The sequence below is a fragment of the Pempheris klunzingeri genome, chromosome 5, assembly GCF_042242105.1.
Source record: "Pempheris klunzingeri isolate RE-2024b chromosome 5, fPemKlu1.hap1, whole genome shotgun sequence".
Lineage (NCBI taxonomy): Eukaryota > Metazoa > Chordata > Actinopteri > Acropomatiformes > Pempheridae > Pempheris > Pempheris klunzingeri.
This window is the reverse complement of record NC_092016.1, coordinates 4,217,532-4,235,622: the sequence shown is the minus strand read 5'-3', so window position 1 is coordinate 4,235,622 and position 18,091 is coordinate 4,217,532. Positions and strand designations below refer to the sequence as shown.

The following is an 18,091-nucleotide window of genomic DNA, read 5'->3' as shown; positions in this document are numbered from 1 at the left end:
TGACGCAGTCTGTTCATTTCTCCGAAGCCGCATCTCTGCAAACACTCACTCAGGTAAGGCGCCTCTTTTGTTTTTTTTTTTGCATAAAAAATTCAACCGGACAGATGATGAATGGATTAATTAATCTCAGTGGAACTAGTTTTCTGTGCAGATCAGCCACTGATCCTGTTTCTGCAAAGCGTGAAGGCTTGTGAGGTGTTTTTGGGAAACTTTTCCTTCCAACTTCACCACTGAAGTGCTAAAGTTCATAGGACGTGTTTGAGTGCGTCTTCTTAACTAAAATCAAGCTCCAGCGACCAAATCATGTTTCTTTAACTTCATGCGCATTTAACAACAGGGTACAGACTCGTTTTTATAAGACTTGAAATCCAAAGGAAAGTGAAACTGAAAGCATCATTCCTCCCTGGACCCACCCGCTTGGCAGCACTATCAGCTGAGGGTTTATATATTATTTAAAAAGAATATGACTGGAGTTTACTGGAGGAACCATGACTGTGCAGGGTGAAGTTCTGATTAAAGTGGATGTTGGAATGAACTTAGGTGGGTTTAGTTTCTCAGGGTGTGTATTTACCAAACAGCAGAGAATTCAGGCTCTGCAGTGGTGAAAAGTCTTATTTCTTTTGTTCAGTCAGACCGGATCTGGTGTGGTGTCTGGGTGATGCAGAGGAGTGAGGAAGTGCAGCTTCTGCAGCTAGTGACATCCTTTCTTCTGCAGCTACTTCTCAAATGATTATTCTGTGCAGACAAACTGGTCAATCCACCGTTTCTCCTTCAACTGGCTTGACATGGAGGAATGAATCCTGAGATGTCAGTTTAATCCGACTTTTATTTTGTATTTTGTCTCATAATAATAAACAACTATACTAACTATAATGTTTCTGTCCTAATCGTGATTTAAATTCTAAAAGATGCTGCACATCAGTCATCACAGTCCTCCTACTGTAGCATCCATCCATTTTCCAAATGTAGGAATTGAGATAAACTTCATATTTACTGACCAATCAAGTAATTTGTGAGTATATTTTTTTCAGACTTCTCAGGAGTACAGTCTTTTAATCAGTGGTATTCAAGTAACTGTTCTTAAGTACGATTTAAGGTACTGGTGCTTCAATTCTGTACTACTTCATACTTCTATTCCTACATTTCAGAGGGAATTGTTGTACTTTATTTATCTGAGATTTAGTTGCTAAAATTTTACAAACCAGACATAATCAGTTCATATGAGATGATACTGTGTTCAGAGGTTAAACTATCCAACCAAAATGTGCTCTGCCTCCACCAGCTGTAACACTAAAACGTTCTAAATTATCAATAGTAATGTTCCCATAATATGATTTATATAATGATATAACGCTGCAAGTGCTTTTAATACTTTAAGGACATTTTGCTGGTCGTACTTTTGCCTTTTCACTCAAGTGAAATCTTGAATTCAGGAGTAAAATATGAAAAATAAATGAAACTCCTTCCACCTCCTGTTTGTAATGTAAATACATCTTCCTTCATAATGACCAAAACCTAAATGCAAATACAAAATATGACTTTGTCTCCATAGGAAACAAAAGGTAATGTTGCTCTCAGAATGGATTCTGCTGCGGAGACTGAAGAGCATCCCGATCAGCTGCGGCTGCCGGCCTCATCCTGCGTGTCCCTGAAAAGTTACGCCTCCATGAAGTCTCGTCATGACTTCTCCAAAGAAGCAGCTGATGGGTACGTTCAGTCTATCCTGGATCTCCAGTTGTCCAGCAGTTTGATCTTCACAACAGTTGACATACGACTAGACGCAGACCTCTGTTGGTTACCACTGTTGCCTCACAGCAACAAGGGTCTTTCTGTGTGGAGTTTGCATGTTCTCCCTGTGTTTGCGTGGGTTCTTCCTCCCACAATCCAAAGACATGCAGGTTAATTGGTGACTGTAAATTGCCCGTAGGTGTGAGCGTGAGTGGTCTGTCTCTGTGTGTTGGCCCTGTGTAAATGGTAAATGGTCTGTATTTGTATAGCGCCTTTCTAGTTATTTCAACTACTCAAAGCCCTTTACATGACATCCTCATTCACACATCATTCATACAGGAGGGATGTAATTTATGGAGGAGACTATTCTTTCATACTCATTCACACACTGAAGACATGCTTCAGGAGCAAGTTGGGGTTCAGTGTCTTGCCCAAGGACACTTCGCTCCCATAGGAGCTCCCATAGGACCTTCTGATTGAGGGACGACCCACTCTACCACTGAGCCACAGCCGCCCCTGTGTGCCCTGCCTCTCGCCAGGATAGGCTCCAGCTCCCCCGCGACCCTGACGGATAAGCGGTATAGATAATGGCTGGATGGATCTATTGTCTAGTGAGAATAAAACCTACTATCTTTCTGTCTTAACAGCTCAGTTAATTCTGAGAAATCAAACTTGCCGGCGTCATCCGGCGTGTCCCTGAAAAGTGACGCCTCCAAGAAGTTTCTTTTTGACTTCTCCAAAGAAGCAGCTGATGGGTACGTTCAGTCTATCCTGGGTCTCCAGTTGTGGTCGTCTGTGGGGATAGAAATGTTGTCCAGCAGTTTGGTTGTAGGTGAAAGATCTAACCCTTTAACGCATCTTTCTTTCTTTAACAGCTCAGGTAATTCTGAGAAATCAAACTTGCCGGCCTCATCCTGTGTGTCCATGAAAAGTGACGCCTCCAAGAAGTTTCTTTTTGACTTCTCCAAAGATCCTGAGAGGTACCTAAAGTCCATTTGTGTTTGTATTTATTTATTTTTTATTTGTTGTTATTTTACTGGTTGCACAATTTAATCAGTTTTTTTTTTAAAATGTGTTTTAAATTTCACCATCTGCGCTGTGATTAGCATTTGATGTTTTTAAATGTAAATAAATCGACCATCACTCATCTCCACTGTTGAGTAAAAACATGAAAATTGATAGATGTCTATGAATCCAAGAGAATCAGTCCTAATGACTTAAGTGATGTTTGCTATTAATGCTGTTATTTCTTTGCAGTTTCTTTGAAAAATCTAACTTGCCGGCCCCAAAGCTTTGGTCCCATGTGATTCCATCACCTTAATCTAGAACCAGAAATGGGTCTGAATTTTCTCAAAACATAAAGACTGAAATCCTGCCCTCATGAGCTGACTGAGCTTTAAAGGCTGCGTGTAGGATTCAGGGGGCTCCATCAGCAAAAAAGGAATATAGTGTTCATAACTGTTTTCACCAGTGTATAATCACCTGAAGCTAAGAGTCGCTCACAATGAGCCCGCTTATATCTTCACAGAGAAGATATTTATCTTTTTAAATGTTGCAGCTTGTATTTGGTGGTGCAAATGCACTGGAAGAACAAAGAGGAAGATGTTCATGTTGTGTTCGGTGTGAGTCCTTCAGCCATTACACACTTGGGAAGGGAAGGGAGGGGTGAGCCGAGGAGCATCTGGGGAAACTAGTTTTTCTTTCTGAGAGTGAGTGAGTGAGTCAGTTTCAGCTGGGGACCATTTCTTTCACTAACAGGTCTCAAACTGGTGGAGTAGAATATTAGTTAATATTTGAACACTAATTTAGTTACAGTTTTTGAGTTTCCTGTAACTTCCTAACCTAACCTCGGTAGGAGGGCGAGTGTCTTCTGTGTACTTATCCTGCACAATTCTTGCTTTGTTATATAAAACCGTAACATTGCAACGGCACATATGAGCCAAGGCCATTTCAATGTAAGCCACTTCAAGATATATTTGAATATCATCTCGCAGACTATTGAGGCACTCCTTCCATCTGAACGCTGCATCATTGAACGAATGAATCACTGACGATATTCTATTAAACCTGGCTGAAAACAGACTTTATTCATTTTGAAAGTAACGTTATTCTCAATATTCAATATCCCAAGAGACCAACATGACTGCTCAGAACCCACAGAGGTGGATGGACGAGCTTTGTTTAAGGTGGGCTATGTCTCAAATCTGTCTTTACTGAAACCACAATGACTAGAATAAACTACATGTCATCTTCATGTGCATAAAGGAACAATAGTCACCATGATACTGAATATAATTTTTTAAATGGGTTGTTGAATTTGATTTTCAATGTGGACTTGGTTAATAAGGACTTAACAGATTCTGCGTTCTCCATTGCAGTCGGTGGAAGAGCGCGCCAAGAGCATTTTGCTGAGCGAGCTGAAAAAATATGAAAAAATGCTATTTCCACATCTCTCACAATCACCCGAGAGTGAAACACAAGATGACGGACGGGTTACTGAAGATAAAAAGCAAGACAGCTGTGCCAGTGAGGGGGCTCTGATGATTACACTGCAGGTCCTAAAGGAAATGGGCCAAAAAGAGCTTGCTGATTTACTGGAGAAAAGTAAGTACCAAGTGCAGGAACAGTCATATACAGATATATTCTTTGAATTTCAAATATCTGATTGTGCTATTATTATAGACTGTTTTTATAAGAAGTGGACAGGGCCGCTGTTATGTCTTCCATTGATTTGTGGACCACCATTTTGAAGCCTTGAGTAGTAGTATTTCCAAAATCACAGGTTTAAGGCCGTCACCATGTTGATTTTTTTTGTTGTCTTTTTCTTTTGGAGCTAGACGTGTCACTTGAGTTTTTTTTTCCAGTGCCTCTGATTAGTTACCTTTTAGGCATGACCCGCATCTATTTAGTTAATTATGGTCAAGCATACCTTTGTCTATTTTACACTAAATGGGACCATAACTTACTAAATGCTGTAAGACTTGAAACTAGCAACTCATCAAGAAAATGTTAACAGAGGTAATAAATCAAGTGAGTCGTAGGCTCATTTTCTCATTGACAATCGGACTTCTGGAGTTGCTCCCTGCTGACCTTTTTTGGAAAAAAAATGCAGGTTTAAGGCACTTCTGCATACGTTATCTTATTTTATCCTTTTTTTAAAGTGCTTTCTGAGGGGAGAATTAAAAGAAAAATGTTTCTTATTGCCACATCAACTTCTGAGACGTATCTTTAGATTTCAGCACAGAAATGAATTAACCAACATTATATTTGTTTTTATTTCTTGTACAACTAGACATTTATGGTGAGCTCGACGTCTGCCAGCGCAAACTCAGACAAAAACTGAAAAAGTTTGAATACATTTATGAGGGAGTAGCTCAACATGGGAACCAGACACTGCTCAACAAGGTGTACACAGAGCTCTACATCACAGAGGGAGGCAGTGGAAGTGTTAATAATGAACATGAGGTCAGGCAGATTGAGGCTGCAAACAGACGAGCAACAGAAGATAAACCAATCAAATGTGAGGACATCTTTAAGCCCCTACTCGGACAAGACAATCTCATCAGAACCGTTCTGACTAGAGGAATTTCTGGCATTGGAAAAACGATCTCCGTGCAGAAGTTTAATCTGGATTGGGCAGAGGGAAAAGTTAACCAGGACATCCAACTCCTAATTAATCTTCCATTTCGGGAGCTGAATTTGATGAAGGAGAGATGCTGCACACTGACGCAGCTTCTTCAGTGCTTTCTTGTCGAGGCAGAAGAATCAGGAATTTCAAATTTTGGCAAATACAAGCTTGTGCTGATATTTGATGGGTTGGATGAGTGCCGGCTTCCCCTGGACTTTGACCACAATGAGTCCTGCTTCAGTGTCTCAGAGCCAGCTTCTGTGGATAAACTACTGACAAATCTCATCAAGGGGAACCTCCTGCCATCTGCCCACATCTGGATTACCTCCAGACCTGCAGCTGCAAATCGCATTCCAGCTCATCTTGTCGACCGTGTGACAGAGATACGAGGGTTCAACAACCCCCAGAAGGAAGAGTACTTCAGGAAGAAGATCTCTGATCAAGACATGGCCGGCAGAGTCATCTCGCATGTTAAGAAAACCAGGAGCCTCCATATCATGTGTCACATACCAGTCTTCAGCTGGATATCTGCCACCGTTCTGCAGAGGATTTTAGAAGAAAGAGAGAGGAAGAGAGTGGAGGAGGATGGGGGCCGAAGAGAAATGCCTGAGACTCTGACAGAGATGTACACACACTTCTTGGTGTACAACTCATTGATCAGAACTCGGAAGTATTCAGCAGCAGAAGAGGAATCTGAGACTCAGTCCCAAGTCAAACTGAGTGAAGAGGTGATCTTAAAGCTTGGAAAACTGGCCTTTGAGCACCTGATGACAGGCAACATGATCTTCTATGAGAATGAACTGACCGAGTACAATATCGACGTTAACGATGCTGCAATATACTCAGGGGTGTTCACACAGATCTCGGAGAATGATTTTGGAGTTCATCTGGAGAAGGTGTATTGTTTTGTGCATCTCAGCATACAGGAGTTTTTTGCTGCAATGTACATTTTCCACACATTCATCTGCTTCAGTCAGAACTTGCTGGAACCAAAGGAAGCCACCACTGTCCAGACGGCTCCCAGCACAGTAACCGACCTTCTCAGGAGTGCAGTGGACAAGGCCCTGCAGAGTGAGAACGGACATCTAGATCTTTTTCTTCGTTTCCTTCTTGGCCTCTCGCAGGCATCCAGTCAGACCCTGCTGAATAAGGGTCTCCCCTCATTGGCGAGCTGCCCACCAACAAATGAGGAAATTGTTGAGTACATCAAGGAAAAGATCAGGCAAAACCTCTCCCCTGAAAGATGCATCAATCTCTTCCACTGTCTCATTGAGCTGAATGATCTTTCTCTTTTAGAGGAAATCCAAAACTACCTGAGCTCTGGTAGTCTGTCAGAGACCAAACTGTCCCCTTCACAGTGGTCTGCTCTGGTCTTTGTGTTACTCACCTCAAAGGAAGAGTTACATGAGTTTGACCTACAGAAATATTCAAGATCCGAGGAGGGTCTTCTGTGGCTGTTACCAGTGATCAAAGACTCCAGAGTAGCCTTGTGAGTACAGAAAAACATTATCCTCTGCACCCACAGCATCATATGATTACACATAATTCAATGCCATTATAAAAAGCTGTGGTAAACAAATATAATGGGAGAATGGTTGAGATGATGATTGAAGGTTGTATTGTGAGAGCTAATGGATTTTTTTTTTGATTTTTTTTCAAACACCACATTTCCTGCTATTTTTCCATTTGGTTTTTTTTCAATTTCCTGTAGAAGACTGTAATGTGCACATTCAATTATTCACTCATTCAGACTGCATATCTTGTAGATTTCTTTATGGATTTTATGCCTCAAGATTAAACATTTTAGAAAACTATGCTAATATACAATTACACTCTTTCATTTTGAAGGCTTAAGGAATGCAACCTCACAGACAAATGCTGCAAAGAGCTTGGAGAAATTCTAAGAAATTCAAGTCTGAAGGAGCTGGACCTGAGCAATAATGACCTGCAAGACTCAGGAGTCAAACTGCTGTCTGCTGGACTGGCAAGTCCAACATGTCAGCTTGAAAAACTGAGGTTTGTGATGTGCTGAAGCAGGCTATCTATGACAATTAAAGAATATAGCTGAAACAAACACATTTCAGACCTAATCCAACTGAATTTCATTATGTGATTTTACAGTTTAGCTGTTTTACTCTTTCAGGCTGCCATTTTGTGGAATCTCAAAGATTGGCTGTAGCTTTTTGGCTGAAGCTGTGCGGTCCAACCCCACCCACCTGAAAGAACTGGACCTGAGTTACAATCATCCAGGGCAACAGGGGGTGGAGCTGCTGTCCAGTGTACAGAGGGACATTGAACACCTCACTGTCAGGTAACTTAAGTTAAAGGCAGGGCCTGCAGAATTGGATAAACTAGCAAAGGTGAACTAGGGTCAGGATCAGGGTTATCTTGAAAGTGTCCAACTGAAACACAGGTGATGGTGATTGGACGGGTTTATTACAGGCCTGTGATAACACCGGGGTTTTTTTCTTGTCATTTGATTTATTGAATCAAATGACAAAACTTCAATGAAAATGCATTGCATACCCTGCCTTTAAATGTCACAAGTTTTTGTTAATGTTCTGTCAACAATGCCTTTTTTACATTTCAAATGTTTTCTTCTTGATTCTTCCCAGCTTGAAAGGCAACGCAGAGTGCTACTTAAAAACACCTCTGAAGAAATGTAAGTTTGTATTTTTTCCTTTTTTTTTTTTTTGATATCGATTATTACATTGAAACACAACTATTCAGGCTGTGCATACTTAATGAGAATCTGGCTCGAGTATTGTATATGGACAAAAATGGAGGTGCTGTGCGACAATATTTTTGTATTTTGAATGTTCTTTCATCTGTTTTCATCAGATGCATGTGAGCTCACTATGGAGCTGAATTCTGCCCATTCACTCCTGACGTTTTCTGAAGACAACAAAACGATGATGAGAATGGAAACCGCTCAGCCGTATCCCGACGGCCCGGAGAGATTTACCGACTGGGGGCAAGTGCTCTGTAAAGAGGGTCTGTCTTCTCGTTGCTACTGGGAGGTAGAGTGGACCGGGGAATGGACAGGTATAGGAGTGGCTTATAAAGGAATCAGCAGGAAAGCAAAAGGTAATGATTCTGTCCTTGGCTACAACGATCAGTCCTGGACCCTGCGCTACTGTAACGGCAAATACACAGTCTGGTACAATAAGAACGACGCAACCATATCTGTCCCCTACTTCAACTCCAAAAGAGTTGGAGTGTTCTTAGACTGGCCGGCTGGCACGCTGTCCTTCTATGCCGTATCATCAATCGCCATGACTCACCTGCACACGTTCCACACTGAATTCTCTGAGCCACTGTATCCAGGCTTCAGGCTGGGATTTCCACATTCTTCACTGACTCTGCACCAGCCAGAATATCCGCAAATACCCATAACTATCCAACGTATATGTTCATGAAACACATGTCACCCTTGATTAAATCAAGGGTGACAAAATGGAGTATTGATTATTACTTCAGATGGCCTTGATTCTAATGTGCTATGTTACTGTTTTTCTACAGTTATGCACAGTCTTTGTATTGTAGCAGTTGGAACATGTTTCCCCAGGTTTATTGTCTGAAATTTGTCTGCAGGACATGTAATATAGAATATAAAACGACATCTCAACTTCATGAAACAATATTCAAATAAACAATTGAATGCATAAAATAAGTAGCATTGGATTGTCCTGTTAGACGGAATAAACTAGAATGTAAACTATGACAGAAAGCTGTTTTTAGGGTACAACTATGAGAATCAGTTGAATTATTGAAGGAAACAGACACCACACTCTTGTTTTGTCTAATATTCATTTTCTGTAATGACATTGATGCGTTTGAGTTGATTGACAGGGTAGTGATCACCGGGTGATGGCGTTGAAGACAGCAGGAGCTCGACAAGCGTGTAAAACCAAACGATGTAATAAATAAAGGATTCATATTGAAACATTCCCACTATAATCTGAGCGCTTTGGCTTTGTCTTACACTTCACTCCTCTTAGATTCACTAAGAATACTAATCAAACACCAAAATGGGTAACTGCAGATGATTCAAATAAAAGACACAAGTCACTCGTGTTATAAATTACTGCTACTTAATTGTGCTATGTAAGTGCAGAAGCAAGAACTTGACTTTCAAAACTACAAATCAAAACTCTTAAAAAAAACAAACGTGTATATTTGTTACAAGTAAATTATAATTGGCAACTGTTGAAAAATGATTATTTCCTTCCTCTTCACACAGAATCTCCTCCTGTTTGTTGTGTTGTTGTTGTTCCTCTGGGTCAGTGCTCTGCAGCAGCTTTGGCTGAGGAGAAAAACAGTGAAGACATGAATATATATTTTTTTTCTTGCTACGAGGATATCGTAGGAGCAGACATCTTGAATTTGCATGAGAGGTGCTTATGCAAATTAAATGCATTTAATTTGTATAAGAATGTTTGTTTGATTTGAATATTTGTCCTGCAGATTTCAAGGACAAACTGCTCCCAGGAGAAATTGTCCCTTGTAACAGTTAATCATTTTGTGTTGTTTGGCAAATCTTATGAGGCTTGAATATTATATGCAAATGTGTATAAACAGACGGTAAAAAAGGTAAAAAAAAAAAGCCATTCTGCATGAATAGCACAAATGTCATTGTCTTGCAAGAGTTTAATCAAGGTTTTTTGTAATTCACATAGAAAACACCCACACACTCGACTCACACCAAATCACCACATGCACACAGAAGGCCACATTTCACCAAAGCAGGCCTTTCTGGTACCTGAGGCAGTGACCAACACAACAGCAGAGAAGAAACGTGAAGATCTTGGGTGGTATTCTAGCCAAAGACAAAGAACCCAGGACTGCGCACAGATTCGCTTCAGGGAGGAGATTCCAAAAACAAACTACAAAATGTTTAGTCAAAGGTAAAAGATGTTTTCAAGTAGAGAAGGTCATCATCTTTTTTGTCAGTCTGTGAGAAGCTTATTTTTCTTGTTTGCAACACAGATTATGTCCTTGTAGCTAAATGCAGTTTTCGTAGATTTCCTCTGGACAAAAAAATACATCTCGTGTACAGATGTTAAAAGGAAAAAGGTTGAAAAGGCTTTAGTCCCTTCTGTGACCAATCTGTGCACATTCCAAAATCAGACTGCATATACTAAGCCATGAACACGATGAATATAAGGAATACACCACTCAGAAGGGAAATGGCAGGTATACCTGGACCAGACATGCTCACCGACTCTCCATCCACTCAGTCCCTACACACCAGGGACGACAACACATCACCTGTCTGAGATAGCAATCTAAGGTGGTTCCTGTTAATGTCCACTGCTTTACTGCATGAGAATAATTTGTAACAAGTATTTTCAATGCAGATTTATTATACAATGCCAGCAGCACCTTTTTTATGTTTGAGATTCACTGTGTGTGTGTGTGTGTGTGGTCGGTCTTAATTTCTCCTTGAGGCTGTTTGATGGCTCACGTGTTTTACAGGGTTAAAGGTTGGGATTGTTAAAATGCGTTCTGTGAATGGAGGTGTGAGAACACTAACCGGCGACCAGTTTGCTCTTGCGTGAGGCCTCGGAGGCCAGCGCCTGGGAGACGTTCATGATCCTCTCCTGCTGCTGTAGGACCGAGTCCAGCTCACTGAAGTCCAGTGGTGCAGACGGCTGTATGTTCTGAACACTGTTGACAGGACACACACACTCAGGACTGTAAACCAGTTTGACCAGACCATGAATACTGAACTAATGAACCGTCCGTGGGAGAAATGACATGCACACCAGGGAGTGCTTATTCAGAAAAGCACACCGGGGTCAGTGGTACATGTACTTCATATTCAGTGTGTTTTAAAATCACTACAGTGGTAATTTGATTACTGCAAAATGATGTTTGACATTACTGTACATTCTAAGGCCTTAATTTCCACCGTAGATGCAGCAGATCTTACATCCTTGGCGGACATTTTGAACTATTTATACAAATTACTCCAACTCCAGTGGTAAAGTCAAACACCAAAATCCAAAACGGTATCAGCCTGACTCCAGTGTTGTCATGTGGGTGCTGTCTACCTGGATTTGGCCAGGAGGTTCTTGATGCGCTCGGCCCGACGGAAGCGTTCCTCCAGCTCCTCTGGACTCGGAGGATCCTCAGGGTCCGACTCTATGTAGCGCTCCGGGATGGGAACTTTTTTCGGTTTGGACAGCTGCATGTTGGATAGACGGACAGTCAGTCTTATGGTCCCATGATTTAAGGACAGCCATGTTGTATTGGATGCTAGACCACAGCTAGAGGTTTTCGTGTTGTTTATTGCAGTGTAGGTGTATAACGGATGTGAATTTGCTTGGTCTGATGTGGCACCATAAAGCATTCCCTCTCAGGGATTATTGCTACGTTAAAACAGAAGAGCTTAAACTTTCATCTTGAATTTAAGAGAAAGGTACAAGGGCAATATTTCCCCTTCAATCTGCCTATTCTTTCATGTACCGCACATCTCTTTTTCATGATGAAAGAAATAAATGTAAGACATAAAAGTATGATCACCTTGAACAGAATCAACTCGGCCTAACAGTTTCATTAAGAGTGGAAAGTGTTCTTTACCTCCTGTGTATAAGTACAGAGAATAGTGCTCACTTAACACCGACATGTTATGGAAGATCCTGCTCAGTATAAACTGAGACAAGATCTGTAAAGTGCAGGTTTAACCAGAACAGTGGAGCTATTTTAGGATCAGTATCTTTGTGTGTGTGTGTGTGTGTGTGTGTGTGTGTGTGTGTGTGTGTGTGTGTGTGTACCTCTCGGCTGATATCCAGGTCGTACTCGAGAGGCTCCACATCCACCTCTCGTACGCGTGTGACCACCGTCGTCGTCACACGCTCATCTGATTGGATCCTCCCTCTCTCTTTCACCTGATTCCGCCCTTCGTCGCTCTGACCTTCTGCCCCGAGTCGCTCCTCCTGCCATTCAAACACCTGGAAAGGGCAGGAGTCAGGATTACATACACAACTGGCCTGGTGACTGTGAAAAATAGATTTTAAAAAAATAGATTTGCTGATATCATTTTCAAATGTGTCTTTAAGTAAAGTTAAAGTCAATGCAAATTAACCGCAAGTGTCTCTGGACATGTGAACGAGAGGTTTGAGATGTTTAATATTAATGGAATATTGATTTTGAGCCACTGATATTATTGCTAATCTAATAGTTACACTTAGTGCCACAGCTCAGATTACAAGCTACTAAGCACTAAATGTCAACGTTAGACCTATAAGGAACTAAAGCCTTTAGAGTTTCGCACTACATATTTTCTTCTTTGACAGTTAATCAGCAGATATTAATGTGATTTCAGCAAAAATGAGAAGAATTTCCTGAATTGGCTTCTCAAAATTGAATATTTGCTGGTTGTCTTCTGTGATGGTAACTTGACTGTCTTTGGGTTTTTGGACTGTTGATCAGACAAAACAACCAATTTAAACAAGTGTTTTGGACATTTATACTATTTGCAGACAAATCTCAGAGCAAGAGGATAACCGAGAAATTAATCTGCAAATCGGTCAACCATGAATAGCTGCTAGGTGCAGGAGTGGTATTTTACAGATCAGTTAAGGTTAACATAACAAACTTACAACATGGTCATACCTTCCAAGACAAATCCATGAGGAGCAGCGGCAGGAAAGGCAAATAAGTGCAGTGACAATGCTAGTTTTTTTAAAATCTACAATATATATATATGTTGGTAAATAAAAAAGCGTAACGCACAAACGCAGTAGGTTGGTGGTCAAGTATGTAATGTCTGCAGTGAGTTGTGCCTCAGGTAGAGGGAGACAAACACTAAACTGAAAGGAATGAAACCAATTGAATTTAACATTTCAGCTAAAAAAAAAAAGTTCTTTGGTGGATTTGAGGTGTTGATGTTTAGTATCATTAGCACAGGCACATCATTAGTCTGTTTCTAGAAGCTGTAATTACATGCAAACCATATCCTTCTCTCCTATGTAGTCCAGCACATTTGCATCTATAAAAATACTGACTCTTATTCTCTGACAAGTACTCGTATGTGTGTGTGTGGTGAAGGGTACTTGTGAGTAATCATCCAAGGAGCATCAAAGCCATGCATGCATCCTTCCCACTCCAGTAGCCTGCAGCAAGGTCTGATCTGTTGGTGTGTTCACATCCCATGCCTTGTTGTGCTCAGGAGAATCAGTCGCACACAGAAGGATAGAGAGAAAGAAAAACCATGCGGACACAGATTCATCAAACCCCCGCCAGATTAGGAACAACACAGCCAAGAGGAAGGTTTCAGAAGCAAGAAACTCTTTATTGTCGAGTGCAAATCTCTACATGATAGAAAAGAAAAGGGAGAAGAGTTGTGCGTTGCTTCTCAATTACACAGAATTAGGTGGTGATTAGCAGTTCACTTCTCTAAGTTTTCTACTATATTTCTACTCTTCAACTGAGCAACCTCCTTTAATTATTTTCTCTTTGATCTGATATATTGTACGTAGCTGTGGAAGGATAAAAGCAATATATGGCAGAAAAGCTTTCAAGACTAACACTCATCAGAGAAACAGGGAGCGGACAGCAGCACCACGGAGAGACAAAACTGAACAATGACAAGCACATTCTGTTTTTTAACCTATTGTCTACCTTTTAATTTACTAATTGTGTTTTGCTGATTTTCTCTATTTCGTTGAGTATTTCTGTGTTTTAAATTAACTTGGATGTCAGTCATGTTTTACCCTTTTCATAGATTTTGTTGACAAAAGGGTCAATCAAAAAATTCTTTAAAAAAAAAATCCCCCTAAAGCCGTCTAACACACTCTGTCAGATAGTGCCATTGCCAAATATGGCCCCATTCTTACTTCCCAGACAGATTTCCCATGACAAAGCTGTCCGCTCCTTGTTCATACTTATTTTTCATTTTTCTATTGCATGTCAGCCCAGTTGCTTGAACTTGCCCTGTATGTTTATGATGCATAAAACAGCACAGCATAGGCAACTTAAAAGTACTCATATGAGTACAGATCCTCTTCCCAACTTCAATTGTGGCAATGTAATTATTAACCACTGTCAAATAATAAAAGTAACCTTGTAGTCTGTACAAGAAAAGGCTGCATTGATGAGGGTGTTAATTCAAATATAAAATGGTGTAAACATGTTTTTTTTTAATGCTGGTGGAGTAGAGAAAATAAAATATGCTCTGGCATTCATGGCTATATGCACTAAAAAGAGGTGAAGAGAAGTAGCAGAGGATTACAGACTATGTATTGCTCACTTTTACAGAGAAATTCGATTTCAAAGATTTATGGGAAATGTAGTCTGATTACAGGCAGATCTCACAGCAGTCGGGTTAGGAGTGTGTGTTAGTCTGTAATCATAACACAAATCTGGTAGTTACTATGTGTCATAGCATCATAATGGAAGACTTTGACATTTTACTGTATAACTTTCACCCAGGTGTGTTAGCATTGTTAAGCATTCCTTACTCCAACCGCTAGATTTAGTTTTAATATGAAATGTCAAAGTATTCCTTTAGGGGTTAAAACCAGCAAAGTCCCCACATCTCCCTGACTGAATTCTGATATTATACAGAAAAGCAACCTTAAAGCTAGCTCTTGCATCGTTTCTATGATTCTGAGGTGGAGACGCATGCTTCAAACCGACCATGATTGATTAAAATGTTGATTAAGGAGGTAAATTTGGGACATAGGCAAAAAGATCGTCAGCAAAACAAGGCACTTGGATTTCATTTGAGGGAAAGAAAGAAGGGAGGTGTGATCATGATTTGTGCCACTAGCGTTGCCTCTTTCTTCATTTCCACAACCTGAATACTTAGTTTTTCTTTTTCCATTTCATCCACTCCTCTATATGCTCTATATACCAAATCTCTACAAAATATAACTGTACAGCTGTATACTGAAAATATCCCTCAGTAAATAAATAAAAATGTACAAGTACACGGTATGTAGATGTACATATATGGGCTCTTCTCTCTACTTTCTGGTGATTAAAAACAGAGAAAGGAAGGCAGAGTGACGCCTTCCTTTTCATCGTTTTTTTCAGTGGATTTACATTCAGAATTGTGTCAGTGAGGTCCCACCAGGCGGCAGTGGTAACAAGGGGTTAAAGTGACCCCTTAACCTTTAAAAAAATAATATAAACAGGGAGCGACACTGTCCCAGTCCAAAACTAGCAATCCCCACGACCCCCTACGCTCATGCTGTCTCCCATTGTTCTTAAAGCATTAACCAAGCGAGCTACCCAGCCATAGCCGGTCCTGCCCTGTAGCTTGTTAGTGCTAATGTCAACAACAACTGGTTACACAAGGCAGAGAGTGCTAGTGTGTTAGCAGTCCTGCTAGGTTATTGTGTGGCTGGGGGCTGGAGGGTGGCATAGCAGCAGTGTTGGTGAAGGTGTTGCTCCCTGTGTCTGCTGCTGCTGCGCGGCGGTGGGGGGTAACGTACGGAGCCCGGTGGGTCGGAGGTGCTAGAGGGCAGCCTGGAGGAGGAGGAGGAGCGCTGGGTGGTCACAGTGGAGGTGGAGAGGCCCGTGCAGGAGCGTTCGCCCTGGCTGAGGTTCCTCTTGCGCTCGCGAACCAGTGCTTTCTGGTGGCGCTTCATCCGCTCCAGCTGCTCCTCCGCGGTCATTCGCCCTCGAGCCTGGCTGCTGGGGAGCTGCAGGGCTTCTGTAGGCGACAACAGACGCTCCAAGGCACTCTTGGGTCTCTCCTGGTGAGACAGGGAGGGAAGGAAGACACAGGGAGAGGAAATGAGAGAGGGGATAGTGGGGTAGGACAGTGAGTTCAGAAGAAACAGAGCAACCATGGAAAGAAATAGATAATAGCTTATTAGAAGACGACAGGAAGGAAGAAAGGATGAAAGGAATATGGACAGTGAAGTAATGTAGAAGACAAAGGTAAATTAAGTGAGAGAAAAGAGAAACTGGATGAAAGAAACATATTTAAACATCATACACTAACTCGGAAAACTAAACTAAAAATACAAAGACTCACTCAGACAGTCTACAAACTGCATATCAAATGTTACCTGTTTTACATATTTTAGGTTCAAAATGACTGGCAGGTCATGACTGGCAAATCGCCTCCACCAACAGCTGAGAATGGGCGGCGGACAAGCTACAATGGCTGTGATGTAATACTTAGAGGCAGATGCTCAAGATCAAAGTTAGTTTACTTTAAGTGTTTTTCCCACTGACTGTCTGACAACATCACTAAAAGGGTCCCTACAGACGTAGACCTATAAGATCCTTTCAGTTTACACAGAAATGATATCGCTCACTTCAAAGCCACCAGACTCCATTAACAAAAACAATAATTTTACACAGGAGTTGCTGGTCTACCGCTGCCTCCATTAGTTGGCTGGTTTGTGTTATTGTGTGACTTTGGTGTTTTAAAGGGTTAGTTTGGATCCAGCACAATACTTCTGTAACACAGAATAACACAAATGATCGAGGCATCAGCAGACCAGCCACTCGTGTTCTGCAAGGTAAAATTACTGTTTTTGTCAATGGGGTCTGGTGTGTTTCAGAAGTACAATACACATTGACTATTTCTGGTTAAATAAAAAGGATCTCACAGGACTATCTCCATAGGGGTAATTTCTATAATGTTGTCAGACAGCTTTTAGTACCTACCCTCATTTTGACCCCAAAATATGTAAAAATGGGGATCAGGTTTAAAAATACCAGGGTGATCCTTGAAGAAAAATATTTCTGTATTACAATGAATTGATGGCTTAGGCTCATATTCAATGATCACATAATATACAGCAAAACATAATTAAAACACACGAGGAAGCTTCAGGACTGTGTGCAGCCAAGCCTACCATTTGAAACCCTAAACTTAAGATGAATTTCTCCAGCTGATCACAGTAATGTTAGTGCAGATACCTCCACCCTGTTATCTTGACTCACCCTGCCTGCGGAGCACCCAGGGCCTCTCCTTAGGGTGACGTAGGATGAGATAGAGTTGGACTGGTTCAGGTGAGATGAGGAGCCAATGACACCTAGGTGATAACAACAGGACAAGAACCAGCACAGTTTCATGAGGTCATACAATAAAAACACAGTGACAGAATACAAAAATTAAAATGGGAATAAATTAAGAAAATACTTAATTACATTACAGAAGTATAGAGGTAAAGGTTAGAAACCCTGCTCACCATTCTATATGAATGGCATTATTATGCAACGTATTAACACTGGATGAAATAAAAATAATTGCCTCTACTTAATTGCTAAACATTAAAATACATTTTTTATTTATTTATTTTTTTTCAATATTTTATTTCATGAAACAATGTCTCAGGATTTAGACGAATTTTAACATTCCAGATGTTTGAAATATTAGTTTTACAATAACTCTCATTAATGGAGGACCATTTATTAGCCAGGTAAATTAAAGTTAGAATTAATTCAATTAACACTTGCTTTTACAAACAAAACAAAAACAAGTTTATTTCCAGTAAGAAATACTGAAAGTAAAAATATGTTGATCTATTGCACATCTTTTAAGTATATACAGAAATACCTAAAGATAGAAAATAGTGTGATAAAAGTCTGCTTTGTCAGTTAAATGCATGTATTTTCCATCTTCAGGTACCTTTGCTCTGGAAATACTGGTAGTCGGTGTCAGACCCGGTGCTGTGGTGGCTAATTCCCGGCAGCTCTGGTTCACTCAGGTATGACCGCAAGTCAGTCTGAAACCAGGAAGAAAGAAATGAAAATCACCTGACC

The 18,091-nt window shown here is 40.8% G+C and overlaps 2 protein-coding genes across 4 annotated transcripts in view; one reads left to right on the top strand and one right to left on the bottom strand.

Moving 5' to 3' along the window:
* The first annotated feature begins 32 nt into the window (after window positions 1–32).
* LOC139201746 (NLR family CARD domain-containing protein 3-like) lies at window positions 33–9,316 on the top strand. The gene is made up of 11 exons (XM_070831151.1): window positions 33–53; window positions 1,553–1,707; window positions 2,376–2,483; window positions 2,604–2,708; window positions 3,860–3,914; window positions 4,107–4,332; window positions 5,021–6,845; window positions 7,205–7,372; window positions 7,500–7,667; window positions 7,972–8,018; window positions 8,198–9,316. The coding sequence occupies exons 2-11, from the start codon at window positions 1,580–1,582 to the stop codon at window positions 8,773–8,775; spliced, it is 3,408 nt and encodes a 1,135-aa protein (XP_070687252.1). The 5' UTR covers window positions 33–53; window positions 1,553–1,579; the 3' UTR covers window positions 8,776–9,316.
* plekha7a (pleckstrin homology domain containing, family A member 7a) overlaps window positions 9,143–18,091 on the bottom strand; it is a 128,429-nt gene continuing 119,480 nt past the window's right edge. For 2 of the 3 annotated variants that reach the window (XM_070831148.1, XM_070831150.1), the window contains 8 exons: window positions 17,958–18,054; window positions 17,270–17,361; window positions 15,802–16,065; window positions 12,136–12,312; window positions 11,413–11,546; window positions 10,893–11,026; window positions 10,559–10,599; window positions 9,143–9,662 (listed from right to left, as the gene is read on the bottom strand). In XM_070831148.1, the coding sequence (XP_070687249.1) occupies window positions 10,574–10,599; window positions 10,893–11,026; window positions 11,413–11,546; window positions 12,136–12,312; window positions 15,802–16,065; window positions 17,270–17,361; window positions 17,958–18,054 (924 nt within the window). In that variant the 3' untranslated portion in view covers window positions 9,143–9,662; window positions 10,559–10,573. The remainder of the gene's footprint in view (window positions 9,663–10,558; window positions 10,600–10,892; window positions 11,027–11,412; window positions 11,547–12,135; window positions 12,313–15,801; window positions 16,066–17,269; window positions 17,362–17,957; window positions 18,055–18,091) is intronic. The other variant, XM_070831149.1, reaches the window with a different exon arrangement.

What these genes read in the sequence shown, in the direction of transcription:
- LOC139201746 (XM_070831151.1), top strand. Translation starts at nt 1,580, where the DNA reads ATGGATTCTGCTGCGGAGACTGAAGAGCATCCCGATCAGCTGCGGCTG. An exon ending in ATGGACGAGCTTTGTTTAAG is followed by an intron (nt 3,915 to 4,106) that starts GTGGGCTATGTC and finishes TCTCCATTGCAG; the next exon opens with TCGGTGGAAGAGCGCGCCAA. An exon ending in AAAAACACCTCTGAAGAAAT is followed by an intron (nt 8,019 to 8,197) that starts GTAAGTTTGTAT and finishes TGTTTTCATCAG; the next exon opens with ATGCATGTGAGCTCACTATG.